The sequence below is a fragment of the Plectropomus leopardus genome, chromosome 17 (assembly GCF_026936395.1).
Source record: "Plectropomus leopardus strain MGB_pleo_1.0 chromosome 17, ASM2693639v1, whole genome shotgun sequence".
NCBI lineage: Eukaryota > Metazoa > Chordata > Actinopteri > Perciformes > Serranidae > Plectropomus > Plectropomus leopardus.
This window is the reverse complement of record NC_142192.1, coordinates 31250195-31264951: the sequence shown is the minus strand read 5'-3', so window position 1 is coordinate 31264951 and position 14757 is coordinate 31250195. Positions and strand designations below refer to the sequence as shown.

General features: G+C 38.3%; 1 protein-coding gene across 1 annotated transcript; it reads left to right on the top strand.

The window, feature by feature from the left end:
* Positions 1-618: 618 nt before the first annotated feature.
* Positions 619-8156, top strand: slc39a7 (solute carrier family 39 member 7). The gene is made up of 8 exons (XM_042506069.2): positions 619-778; positions 2025-2578; positions 3410-3578; positions 3958-4038; positions 4623-4757; positions 4916-5026; positions 6653-6849; positions 7123-8156. Exons 2-8 carry the CDS (start codon positions 2033-2035, stop codon positions 7375-7377), a joined length of 1494 nt encoding a protein of 497 aa, XP_042362003.2. The 5' UTR covers positions 619-778; positions 2025-2032; the 3' UTR covers positions 7378-8156.
* Positions 8157-14757: the final 6601 nt, after the last annotated feature.

Sequence of the window (14757 nt, the reverse complement as noted above, 5' to 3'; positions counted from 1 at the left end):
AGTTAAAATCCTGCAGCAACTGGCCTCTGAACTCCTGCAATCTTGCAAAATTGCCCCCCATGCATAGCAAGATGTTTATCCTTACCAAACAAATATAACTAGTGAAATAAAAAAGTTCACTATTTCCAAATGAAATGTTGGCCCAGTAAAGTAAAAGTATAAAGTAGCATTATATGGAAATACTAAAATAAAGTATTAATACCTAAAAAATTGTATGTCATCTAATTTGGCTGCTGTACTTAAACATTCCACCACTGCAAATACGTTTATGCAAAAATATTTTTATTATCTGTAGCAAAAGCTGAGAACCCATTTTCCCTCTGACATTTGTAACCAGGCTGCACACGTTTATCACATATATGCTTTATAACAGACAAACGGACATACATCCTGTTCTGACTCCTGCAGCCTGAAGTGACGATTCAAATACTACAAGCATCTCGCGATATTTCCACTGAACACTCACCTGCTTTATTTACATTTTTAAATCAAATATTTTTTTTTATTTTTGTGTTTTATAAATATTGTAAAATACGACGACGTCCTATTATAATATAGTCTCATTATAAATAAAACATAATTTCCATCTAAGCGATGACGAGGGGAGCACAGCGGGAGGAACGTTCTCGCGAGACTTGGTTGAGTTAACTTGAGTAAATGCCACGTCTTACCAGCAGCATCAACGCAGGGACAAATATCATCAGTTTACCAAAACACGCTGCATTCAGGACAGAGAGAAACCAGCGGCGCAGCAGGCACTGATATCGGACACTATCCGGTGAGAATAATTACTCTGTTACTTCATTGTGTGTCAGTTTCGGGACGTTGATCCCGCTGCAGCAACACGTTAGCAGTTTGGTTGCTAGCTAACGTTAGCCGGGTGGTTAAAGCTCGGAGGATTTCTGTGTACAAGTTTCGGAAACCGGCGATCAAAGGCCATTGATTGATGAGCGGTGCTCCTGCTGTTTACCGTGAGATTAAAGCTAACACCTCTTCAGAGTTGAGAGATTATCGGCTTTGCATCCACGTCCGATATTTGAATCCGCCAGCAAATAAACACAAACTCAAAACAAAGCTAACTAAGAGGGATGATTGTTGAATTAGCTTCAGTTAGCTCAGTCTGCACCTCTGGTCTGCAGCTGCAGGAAAAACTGAACACACTGTACAGTTTTACAACAGTGTTACATGACAGTGTTTATTAAAAGTCCATTTCGAGGTACTCCACTCGTGCATTTCCATTTAATGCTGCTTTATACTCATGGGCTATATTTTGAAAGCTAATATTTTAATTTTAGCCAAATCTATAACAGCTGTAGTTACTTTTATAGATTCAGATGAATAGTGCAAAAATACAAATCAATAAGAAGACAAGATAATTTAAAAACAAACAAGGAAATGACCTGTAAAAGCACCTTAAATAATGAAAATACTAATATTAGTTATAGTGATGATTCTCAAAAATTAAAAAAAATGTAATTTTTCTAACTGACAGTATTTGGCATTTTGCAGATTATCTGTACCAGTGTTTTATTTTAATGATCGCCAATAAAACTAATTACTTGCAAAAGTGTCAGCATGGGAGGAACTTTTACTGCGAATGAAAATAGCTCCCTGAGGTTTTACCTTCCTTTTTAATTTAAATTTTCACTTGACTTTATTTTTAATGCATCTTCATTTTGAGTTGTTGCAGTGACAAATTCATAATATTTATACCTGTGTTGCAATATAACAAAGTACATTTACTGTACTGTAGTTAAGTACAAATTTGAGGTTCTTGTAAATAAACAAATATTTTATAACAACAAAGACAAACAGATGGTTCCTCTTTATTTTAACTTAAACTTGCTGTGAATCGACAGTGATAAAAACATGAAGCTAATGGTTAATTTGCACGTCCAAAATAATGTTTAAGGCTACATAAATAGTTTCTCTCAGTCATCTGGAAGAGTATATTAGAGTTTAAGTTTAACCATCTTACAGCCTTTATTAATTCTGTGTCTTCTTCACTGTTCTCTTCGTCAAAGGGGATAATATGGGCTGTTTACGGCTGCTGGCACTGACACTGGCCACATCTGCGGTACTCCTGCTAGCCTCCCATTCAGCCGCCGCTCATAGCCATTCCCACGGCGACCATGGACACGCCCATTCCCACGGCCACCATCACCACGGCCACCATCACCATCACGGCCACTCCCACGGAGCACACGATGACCACGAGGAAGTGAGGATGTTCCACGGAGCGAGCAAGTGGAGCGCCGAGGCCAACCTCCCTCTGCATGGAGAGGAGGAGCACCACGGACACGCACACGATCACGGACACGCACACGATCACGGACACGCACACGATCACGGACACGCACACTCACACGATCACGGACACGCACACGATCACGGACATGCACACGATCACGGACATGCACACGATCACGGACACGCACACTCACATGATCACGGACATCAGGAGGATGTCGTGCGAGTGCACAAGGAGGACAGTGGACACGGACACTCACATGGAGGAGACAGGGTGAAGAGGGAGGCAGGAGGAGAGAAGAGGGACATAGTGGAGCTCTGGACACAGGTGTGGTCATGGGTCAGACTGGGAACAATGGGTTGCCTTAAAAAAGTTTTAAAATGTCTTAAAATTTTTTTCTTTTAAATTTCATTTGCTAGAAATGTTTGATCTATTTTAGTGAATTGGCTTGATTTCTTTCAAAATGTGAAGAGAGCAATAAGTAACTTGGGGAAAAAATACATACAAAAATAGAAAGAAATTAGGAAAAAGTCGCAAAAGATTAACTAAAAATTTCCAGCAAAAAAGAGGGAGGGAAAAAGGTTAATAATATATTTTTTTTAAAAAGGAAATTACCTGAAAAAAACCTGCTTAAAATTAATAATAATCAAAAAAGATAATTAGATACACAGTTTTTGGAGATTTTTTTTCCTAGCTTTTATGAAAATAATTTCCTAAATCTACAAAATCTTGGAGTTTGTGGGACGTTTTTTTCCAAGTTGCTCGTTGCCTTTTTCACATCTTTGCAAAGAAGAAATTAGACCAATTCTTTTCGTGTTCAAAGGTTTAAATATTTGTGAAAGATTAACAAGAACAACAAGAAAATTGATGTTGATCCAGGTTTCAAAAGGTTAATTAATCCTTCTTTTAATTTCTTTTTGTCAAAATGAGTGAAGCTTTTCCCACATGAAAGCAGACGTTTCTGATGTTACAAATCTTTAATCCCATCACTTTTACTTCATACTCTCCCCTTTATGACAAAATACACATTAACACGGGGCAACACTTGTACTGCTTAACTTTAAATTTTCCCTGCAATGATTGAAAAAGAAAAAGATGGTTTGCATAGAAATGTGGCTGAAAAAATACCCTAAAATGTTCCTGTTTCCCTGTCTGCAGGCCATCGGAGCGACGCTGCTGATCAGCGCTGCTCCGTTCCTCATCCTGTTTCTGATCCCAGTTCAGTCCAACAGCGACCAGCATCAGAACCTGCTCAAGGTGCTGCTCAGCTTCGCCTCCGGTGGTCTGCTGGGTGACGCCTTCCTCCACCTCATACCGCACGCTCTGGGTAGGTAATTGACCCATAGATGCCTCTTTCTTCTCTCCATCCATGTAGGCTAACTTGAAATAGCTTGTTTAGGTAGATTTGTAAAGTCAAATATTTAAATTTTTGCCCGCTTCTTTAACTTACAAAAAGTCTACAACAGAGAAAATAGTCCCGTCTTGATTAAAAGCTGTATTTCCATCCTTATGCTTTAATGGCGGATAATCTACTCCATACACAATGAGCAATGAAACATTTCTGCAAACTTTATACGAAACAAAAAATATATTCATTGACCTGCTGACGACAAACAAATGTGCATTAAAAGCACAGACACAGTAGCAGGATCTTCAGTTTTGTCTGGGTTTAATATCTGCTTCTTGGTCGTTTTTGTCGTGCACAGAGCCGCACTCTCACCACGGAGAGGGAGACCATGGACACTCGCACGCAAGTGGAGAGTCACATGACCACGGTCACTCCCACGGTACGCAGCGACATCTTTCTCTTTCAGTTTATGTGTCATCAGTTGTTGCTTTTGTTATCTCAGAGGTGCAAAAATAACACATAAACAACTTCAAGCTCGACGCTGTAATGAGCACGCGTGTCACAGTACCAGAAACTTAGTAGTCGATACCAGTGGCAGTGAAACTTTACGATTCTAGACATCCAATTTGGTAAAAAACAAGACAATAAGTTCTGTTTTCTTGAACATACACTGAGGGTTTCCCATTTATTTTTGCAGTGTCACCACAACTAAATCATCCGTCACCACAAATAGATTTTCAGAGCTGGACTGGGTGTTAGACGCTTTATTCGAATACGGGTTATTTATGGCACTTGGGGCGGAGACGGCGAAGCGGAACTTCAGGCGCATTGAAAGTGAGACCTAACGGTTCGTTCTGCTGCATCTAAAAGTTAACTTTCACCCCCAAACTGCTGCTTCTGGCATGTGTTTGGTGTCAAAGTGACAGTTAGTCATGAGCAGAAGTAACGGGTGTGAAATCAGTAGATGTGTCAAACTCTTTTCATGTATCCCAGTTTGACGCTCTCCGCTCTCTGCCTGCTCAGGAGCCGCCCACGCTCACATGATGTCGGTGGGTCTGTGGGTTCTCGGCGGGATCATCGCCTTCCTGGTTGTAGAGAAGTTTGTGCGTGCGCTGAAGGGAGGCCACGGACACGGACATTCCCACGGGCACTCGCACGGTACGCCGCTGCAAACTGAATGATTTTTTTTATGGTTACACATAAAATATTGATCTACTGAACAAAAGTATGCTCATTCTTAATTTGATGATTTTATTTTGTATATGTGACGGCTGATCTGGTCTGAGGCTCCACTGAACTTGATTTGACATTTTCAGATGCTCCCAAAGAAAAGGACAGTGATGGAGAGGAAGAAAAGGAGAAGAAGAAAGAGGAGAAAGGAAGCACAGATGAGAAGGAGCCAAAGAAAAAGGAGACAAAGGGCACAGGTGAACATCAGAGAGTTTTAAAGATTTACTGCCAAACAAAGTAGATGAACCCAACAGCTCCATCCGATGGAAATTTACTCAGCTGCACTGTGAAGGCGACAGGAGATATCGACAATTTAAACTCAAACATGTGACAGTAAAACATGATATTTACTAACCTTAGTGTTTGTTGTTTTTTAGAAAAGTGGAGTTTTTCTTTATGGTAAGATTAACTGTGACACAAAAAAAACCCCAAAATACTTACCTGGGTTATTTTGATTATTGAAGAGAGAAGGTGGGAGGAGACATTTACACCTCAGAATATGGTGAGCTGCTATTTAAAGATATGAAGGTTAAAAACAGCTTTGTGTTAAAAATCAAACTAAAGTTTAAGAAGAGTTTTGAGACATCCAGCTGTGCTTTTCAGCAAATGTAATTTTACTTCAGAAGTTAGGCATCAAAAAGTTTTTTGTTTTTTTTTTCAGTTTTGAAACTCAGATATTGTTGCTAATATTAATGAATATTATACTCTGGATACTCCAAAAGTATCAATATATTGTTTTGGTTATACTGTGCTAAGTTGATTTTTTTATTATATAAATTATTAATATCATAAATAGAAATTAAATTTTTGGTTGCTTTTTCAGCCCATTTTGCTGTAATAAAAAATGACTGAAGTAAGATGAACAGACTTAAAAAGATAGAACAGATGTTGACGGTTTTCCTTTGGGGACATGACTTGCAGTTGAAAAAAAATAATAAATTGGCAAAACATGTTATCATAATACTAAGCATTCCGTTAAAATATTTACTATCAAAGTTAAATTGTATCATCACTGAAGTATCGTGATAATATCGTATCGTGGGGCCTCTTGTGATTCTCAGCTCTGATGATAATGTGTTACATAGTTTTATTGTGTAAATGTCGACATGACAGAATCTGCTCTTTATTTAAATGTTTTTTCAGAACAAATCAATACCTGAATGGCTGGACCGTGTCCAAAATCTCTCAAATAGAGACAAAATCATAATGCTTAATATCTACCAATATTTGCCTTCATTTTTGAGTGTAAATGTACAACTGAATGAAAAAAAGGTAACATGGTGTCTGAAATCTAAATTTAAACTCACTCAGGGATGGCACATGGAGGGTTAATTGTTTAAAGATTTGTTTGGTGAATTAGGGAGCGGTTTTGGTCTCAGCCCAAGTCGAAGCTTTCGACAGCTGCCAACTGGCCTCGTTTACTTTAATAAAGACATCATCATTAGTGACTCACCATTAGCTTTTGCTGATCACGTTTTTAATTTGCCTGAAGGGTTGAAAGTTAAAATATTGCTGAAATGTGTTTGTCTCTTGACCTCATTTCAGTCACGTTTATGCAGGTATGTGCTGAACGAGTCATTTCAAGTTCAGAACAATGTGGCCTCAATCTGAAAGAAGTGGCTCATCTTTAACCCCAGCAATGCTCCGTCAGCCTGTCTGATAGATATATATATACATATATATATATATATATAGATATATATATATAAATATATATACATATATATATATATATATATGTGTACATACGGTACAGCAGGTTTAAAACAGCGTGTTTATACACTCTTTAAGCCCCTAACCTCTTTTATTCTTCACTCACACAGACATCAAGGTGTCGGGTTACCTGAACCTGGCAGCCGACTTCACACATAATTTTACCGACGGCCTGGCAATCGGAGCGTCATTCCTGGTGGGTCCAGCTGTCGGCGCGGTAACCACCCTCACCATCCTGTTGCACGAGGTCCCACACGAGATCGGAGACTTTGCCATCCTCGTCCAGTCTGGCTGCACCAAAAGAAAGGTAGCCGATTACTCACGTGGACTCTCATGATAGACAGAAAGGGCGTTTTTTACCAGTTTTAAGTTGGTAAAAAATATAAAAGTCATGTTCACATCTGGGGAGTTGGGCTGCGAATACATCCAGATTGATGCCCATCCCTATTAACTACAGATTTTATTTCTCACCTGTATATGAGCTAAGGCTTTTTGGATTGGATTTTAATTGAAGTTTATCTATTTATTTATATATGTTAGTATGCATTTTAGTCTGACCTTCAGATTTTTTTCCCATCAGGCCATGTGTCTACAGCTGCTGACGGCCCTGGGAGCTCTGGCCGGCACAGCTTGCTCTCTATTGGCTGAGGGCGTGGGCACCGCGGCGACCGTCTGGATCCTGCCGTTCACGGCCGGCGGCTTCGTTTACATCGCCACCGTCACCGTGCTCCCAGAACTGCTGGCGGGCCGATCCAGTTTCGGCCAGTCCCTGATGGAGATCTTGGCACTCCTGTTCGGAGTCGGCATGATGGTTCTGATCGCAGAGTACGAGTGAGACGCAGCGGCGTGGACGCGCAGAGAAAAGGTCAAAAACGGTTGAAAAAAAAAAATGCTGGTTTTAAGTAGAGTCCAAGTGGATTGTTATTTGTCGGGGCTGCGTTTTCCTTTTTTTAATACTGATTCTGTTTTGGGACGAACACCACGTGCTGATGGATGATTTTTGTCGTGTTGTGTTTGTTTTAGCAGTTCACGGTCACATCCCTGATTTGTGTTAGTGTTTCTTTTTCGGCTCCTTCTTCGCGGGAGAGACTGAGAGCTGGAAATGAGCGACCTGATGGAAACGCTTTATTTTGAGGTGTTGTAGCCTGAGGGCCTCCATCTGGACAGGAGGGGAAATCTTTCTGTCCGCCCGTCCCAGAATTCCCTCGCCGCTTTCACTACACGGATCACCCAGCTGCACTTTCACTACTGCGAAAACTGACGGCCAGTTTCCTCCAAAAAAAGTGGCCACAACGCCAATCAGCGGTCTGTCTCCGTTATTCTCACTACAGTGAGCCGCTCAGTTACTCGAGTTTAATGTCTGTTTCATTTGGAGATATTGAATGTTCATATTTTTTACATTCCAACAAAATAAAAGTAAATGTCGTGGCTTCTGCAGACGTGCTCAAATGGCATCATGTAAACTGTCAAATCATTAAAACCTTCATGAAAGGAAAAGCTGTTTTAACCTTTAACACTCCCACACAATCTGTTTCCAACTGACGGATGATAACAGACGGTGAAAATACTGACACCTGTGATCAACATCCCCAATAAAGGCTCATCACTTCCAAAGATTACAATCCGGCAATTTCTCTTACGTACACTTAACATGTGCTGTGCCGTGACAGAGAGAGTGTAAATGGTTAAATTTTACATGTAAGGCAGGGACACTCAACCTGCTTTATTTAGGGGCCACTTTTGCAAAATGACAGGAGGCCAGGGGCCAGTTGCAGCAGCCCACGTTACTAGGATTTGAGGACATTTCTTGAATTTAAGGACAATTCCCAGATTTTAGGGCATTTCTAGGATTTTGTGATGTTTCTAGATTTCAGGACATGTCAAGGATTTTAGGACGTTTCCAGGATTGGGGACAGTTTGGGGATTTCAGGACATTTCAAGGATTTTAGGATGTTTTCAGGATTTATGGACATTTTTCAGATTTTAGCATGTTTCTAAGATTTTAGGACATTTCTAGGATTTTAGGACTTTCTGGGATTCTAGGATGTTTTTTAGGATTTCAGGACATTTTTAGGATTTTAGATTGTTTCCAGGATTTCAGGACATGTCTCTGATTTGAGGAGATTTTTTTGAAGAATTTTAGGACATTTGTAGGATTTAGTACTGGATGTGTTTAGGATTTTGGGGCTACTCTCTGATTTCGGGACATTTTCAGGATCTTAGGGCATTTCCCAGATTTAGGACATTTCTAGGGTATTAGGACATTAGGGGCTCAGCAAGGAACTCTGTCTGGGGGTTTGGGAATCCTCCACTGGCACTTTTTGTTGATAAACCAGCTCTGTTTGGATGCTGTTGTATGCGCTGTGGCACCGTGTGCAAACTAAAAGTACAAAAACAATTCCCAGTGTTTATCACTTTATTTATATTGTGAATTAGAAAATGGTTTGGGGGCCAACCGGGACCCTATCAGGAGCCGAATTTTGCTGTGAGTATCACTAATGGATGGTATTCGTGTTAAGATAATTTCATCCGGTATAACCGGGCTGACCACAAGAGGGAGCGAGAGGTTTTGCACTTTGTGTTTTCTTTTTACGGCCTCGGCAGTTCCAGTGAAGGATGCATGACTGGGTCGCATTAACATTTCACCTTAACATTTCATGAGCGTCACACCCATGCTGACATGTGATGAGTGATGTTGTTCCGCTACCGTCAACTTTAACTGCACACTTTCAACTTTTTTTCTTTTTAAGTATTGAACTGAAAAATCAGTGTTGGAATCTCTATTTCTATGTCTCCAATGAATCATTTTTCATATTTTTCTTTTTCTAAGAATAGCAGGTGCTGCACAGATTATAAAGCCTTTTGAGAAAACTTTGTGATTTTGGACCATTTGAATGAAACAGACTTAAAAAAATTATTTAAAATATGAAAATATTTTCAATGATTAAAATGGACTTATGTGTTGTAGTCAATCCTCGGAAACCTGAAGCAGCATCAGTTTTTCTGTGCTGCTTTCAGGCATCTTTGACAACCTCTGAGACCTGAGCAAACTGATACGATTTTTTCAAAAACATTGGAAAAATGCAAGGGCCAACTTGGTAAGAAATTTTATGAAGATATCATAAGGTTTTTATAGTTTTATCACGATTAACTGAACATTTTACTTCAATTATGATTAATAAAGGATTATTGCTCTTTTTGGGGGATTTGTTTTTTGCCCTCATAGTTCCAGCATTTTATATAAATGAAAAGCTCCACCTTAAACAAACTGAAGGTAAGTTTAAGCACGTTGTGCTGATAATAGGCCAACCTCTCCTGACTGCAGGACTCTGACTTCAAATTCTGTGCTATTAATCATTTTACTCAGGAATTAAAAACTTTTGAGTCGACCTACTTCTCCTATAGCTGCCAACAGCCTGCCAACATTCCCAGTTAGAGAAAGGCTGAAAATAAGCTCATGTGCTTGTGGCCCCGGGCCCCCAAAACATTGCATCTGCCCCTGGTAATAATAATGAGAGCTCAGTGCGAGCGGCTGGATGAGACACAGGGTGATGCGTCCTGGTGTTTCTAAATAATTCATCCAAAGTCTGATTAAAGCTGAAACTAACACAAAGTCGTCTGCAGACTTCTAAAGACGTCACTTTCCCACCAAGCCAGTGATATCTATTTGCAACCTTCCTTCATAAAGGATGATTTGTATATGTTAAAATACATGTTCAAGGCAACATTTAAGACTTTCTGTGCATGCAAAAGGCTTATTTCTTCCAGATTTTCCTCACAATTTTCAGTTTCAGAGAGCACTTGCACCCTTGCTGAGAGTTCATCCCGCTGACAGGTGTGGAGCGTCAAGATGCTGATTAGCTGCATGATTGCTACGCACGCAGGTGTGCCTCAGGACGGGCAATAAAAGGCCGCTCTGAATGAACAGTTTGAGCACCAAACACAATGACTCACATGGTGCAAGATTCAAGTTATCGGTCATTAGCATGCGCACTGCAGGAAAGTCCTTCAGAGCTGTTAGCCGTGACCTGAATATTGATGTTGCTTCTGTCTATATCACACACTGACAGGGGGGACTTCAGTTCAAGCGAAGAAGGCAATGAGCAGTCTTAGAAGAAATTAACCTTTTTTTTCTTTTTAAGTATGAGAAAGTATAAAAAAAAAAAGAAAACTTGCACAAAAAAGGAAAGTTAAAAAAAGAAAAAAGAAAATGACTTGGAAAAAGGAGCTTAAAAGAATTAATTACCTGGAAAAGTAAATGTATAAATATTTGTAAATGTAAACTTTGAATTACACTTTGTTGTTTTTTTCTACAAATTTCTTGCGATTTGCCGAACATTTCTGTTTTTGAAAGAATGAAAGCCACTCGCAAATGTTTAAAATTTCTGAAAATAGTCTAAAAACAGCACAAAAAAGTGATGTTGCAGGTTCAAAGGGTTAAATAGTTGGCAGTTGAACAGTTGAAGATGTTTTCTGAAAGTCATGGATAAAAATGTAATGGTGGTGTTGGTATAAATGACTCAAAGAGTTAATTTTATATGAAATGTATGTATGTCTATTTAAAAAAAGCACTTACATGATTGAAATATGAAGCTACAATTGATGAAAAAACAGTTAAAGTCAATTTCAGATAAAATGGTTGAAAAAGCTAAATGTAAAGATTTAACTGATTGAAATATATGGTTGAACTTCAGTTAAAGATAAAAGCCATTGTGTTAGAGCAAATTATTATAATTTTTAAGCATTTTTTTCAGGTCATGTCCATGTTTTATTTTTTTCGTTTAAACTTTTTTGCATAAAAAAAAAGTACGCCAATATGCCCGGGTTATGAGTGGTTCAGTAAACACACTTGACACATGACGCCCGATGTTTTTAAAGCGTCATGTCGGAGAGCTTTTCCAAAGAATATCAGACAAAAAAAAAAAAAGAAGTTGGAAAATTTCTCAGCCTCCGGTTTGGGACCCGCTGGTGTTGAGAAGACGGAGCAGGCAGGTGTTGTTTCGTATATCAAAGTGACAGGTGGCAGCTTTACAGTCAGGAACATGAAACAGAAAGACACAGAGTACAGGTACTCGGGTAGGATGTACTGCACAGTGTGTCTATAATGTGTTTTATTTCCTTGTATGTTTGCAGGGGATGCATGTGTTCAGTCGCTCCACCCTCTGCTTTATCAAAAACTGAAGCGTGCAGCAACATGTTTTTGTGATGATGGAAATTAAGCTTGTTTGTAGCACACCTTTCTCTCCTTCCTTCTCTGGCTCACTTGTCAAAAGTTTTTGTTTTTATAGACAAAAGAAATGATGGTCACTCCTCTATACTTCCCCAGAAGAGCGATACGTGCATGTGATTGTCATCGTGACTCTCAGCAGTGATTATATCCCACTGGGGTTATTTCTTAATCCCATTATTTTATTCAGTTTATATCCTCATTCTAAAACCAGCCAGCAGTTAAAGTTAAAGTTAAAACAAACTTACCTGACATGATCTTTCACACTAAAGTAAATAAAAAACGTACAAAGTAGGACCAAGGGTGGGGTATTTAAACAGATAAAAAAGTGTATCCAAGAAGGTCAGATCTCATGCAGTGTGTTAACCCTTGCATTGTTATTCAGCACGTCTGAAATCTGCACGAAAAATCTGCTCTTCAAAATCAAGCTTTTAAAAAATATTATACATTACTATGATTTTCTTCTTTCATTAAGTTCATTTTTTTAACCAGCATCAGTCCTCATCATAAATATCAAACATTCTTTAATTTTAGGAATTTTGACCCTATCAATGCCAGGTTTTATTCGTGAGGCAACTATATTTGAAAACAGCTTGGATTTCTTTCAAAAACATGCCAAGAAATGGCCCAAACATTAGCAGGAAATGAATAAAAACTTACGCGAGAATTAGAAAAAATTAACAAAATCAAACAAAGACACACAAAAAAGGGTAAAAACCTGACAAAAAAGACCATTAGCTAAGTGCTAAAAGAAATGTAAATGTTTTTGTTTTTTTCAATAAGAAATTAAAGGAATTATAAATATAGCTTTCAGGACATTTTTCCCTCATTTAAAAAAAAAATCTAATAATCCGTCGCAACTAATTTCAGATCATCGCCTTTTACTTTTTTTTTTTTTTTTTTTTGCAGTTTGTGGGACATTTCTTGTAAAGTTGCTCCTTATGTTTTTCCCATGTTTTTGAAAGAAATCAAGCCATTTTGTTCAAGTTTTATAGGTTTTAATGCTGTTGAAAAACTGTGGATCAAGGTGTTAGGTGTTATTTCATGTGCTTTATTTCCTTGTTTGAGGACACGTGCTGAGGTTTTGATAGGGTGGAGTAACTGAAGTGTGTTTGTGATGAGCGTGATGAACCAAAATTAGGCTTTTGTGTGCCACACCTTCGACTTCTTCCTTCTGTAGAAGCCCACTTGTCAAAGCGGAAGGTGCTTTCTGTCAGAGACTGATAAGCATCTGTAGTCACTCCTCTGTATTTATCCCGAAACAGTTTAAATGAATGTGTGTCATCAAAGTGACCTATGGAAAAACAATAAAAGGTGCTGTGACTCTCAGTAGAGGCATGATCAGTTACGTGTTTCTCCAATTCTTCAGAGTACTGACGCTTTTATTTGCTCCAGTTATTTTAGCGCAGCTTATTTCCTTATTAAAGACAGCCAGCAGAAGAGTATGTAAATGTAAATGCATCTTAGAGAATAAAGCACACATAATAAATCATTTTAAAAAATATATCTTTTAATACAATTTTACAGCTATATTTAACAAAACATGTACAAATACATCAAGGAAACAAGAACACAAACAAACATAAATAAAAACATAAATTATAATAATCATAAATAATAATCATAATATTGATACATGAATATATACAAATATTGATATTTATTAAAATGGGGAAAAAATGAAACGGACAGAAACAAAAACGAACAAACATAAGTAATTCACATCATGTCTCACTGAGGTTTTGCTGAATACGTTTTTGCAGTATTCTTAAAATCTGACAGAAAAGTGTTGAGATGAAATAAGGCAAAAACAGATACAAAGATGGTTGTTTATGGATAAAAAATTTCCCCATTAGAAAGTATTAATTGTTACTTGTATCATCATGATAATAAGTTATATCTTTATATTTTTAAATGATGAGTGATATTACAGTTATTGAAAACATGAGAACTTAAATTAAACCAAATATCAATTATTATTTTACACTGACAGAAAAAATGGATTAAAGTTTCACCGTCCAAAGAAAGAACATGTTTTCAACATCTCCCAAGATTTTGAAATGAACCTCTTTGACTTTGTCAGAAATACAAAATTCATGAGGTAAACCATGTTTTCTTAGTTTTTTTTTTGGTTTTTTTTTTGCCTTGTAAATGTGAGCTCCGCTGTGTTCAGGTGTGACAAGTGAGAGCAAGAAAACACGATACCAGGAAGCTAAAATCAAAGCAGCTGAATTAAATCCAGACATCAATCATTTTATCACCTGAACAACCTTCTGTGACGAGACAAAAAGTGAAGAAAAAAACCTGTTACACATCTGACAGACAATGTGTGGCATGCAGATCGAATTACACACGTGCTCTAAGTTTTACCAAAAGACAATTAGTATCAAAATTGTCACGTACACACAGAATATAATTAAACCTGTGAAGCAGAGAGCAGAGAGTGGATGTTTCTCTGTGCAGATTGTTCCCTTGCAACTACAAACAGTTCATGAACGTGCTCAACCCTTTAACACCTGGATCGACATCAGTTTTCCAGTGCCACATTCAGAGGCCTTTCACTAGCATTTAAACATCCGAAACCCAAAAATAGAGCAACTTAGCAAGAAATGTCCTGCAAGTCAAAAATGAGGGAGAAATACAGCAGGCTGTAAGCATGTTTATTTTTGCTAAAAATTGGGGCATTTTTCATACAGAGGATTTGCTTGGTTTTGGAGCCACCCTCGAGTGGCCATTAGAGGAACTGCAGCTTTTGGTGCTTCCGCATTGGCCTCATTTCTCGGGCTCAGAGGTTGCGGCTTGTTTGCAAATTAGGGCTTTGATTTGATCAACTAGTTATTTTAATGACTACACATTTTGCACTGTACTTATTGTTACGTTATATTTGTAGTTATTAAGGAGTTCATGGTCTGGGGAGAAGCTGCAGCGGGTAAAAGTTACGTGAAAGTAATGCTAAGCACCACTAAAATGTCTGTAGGCTGTAAATTG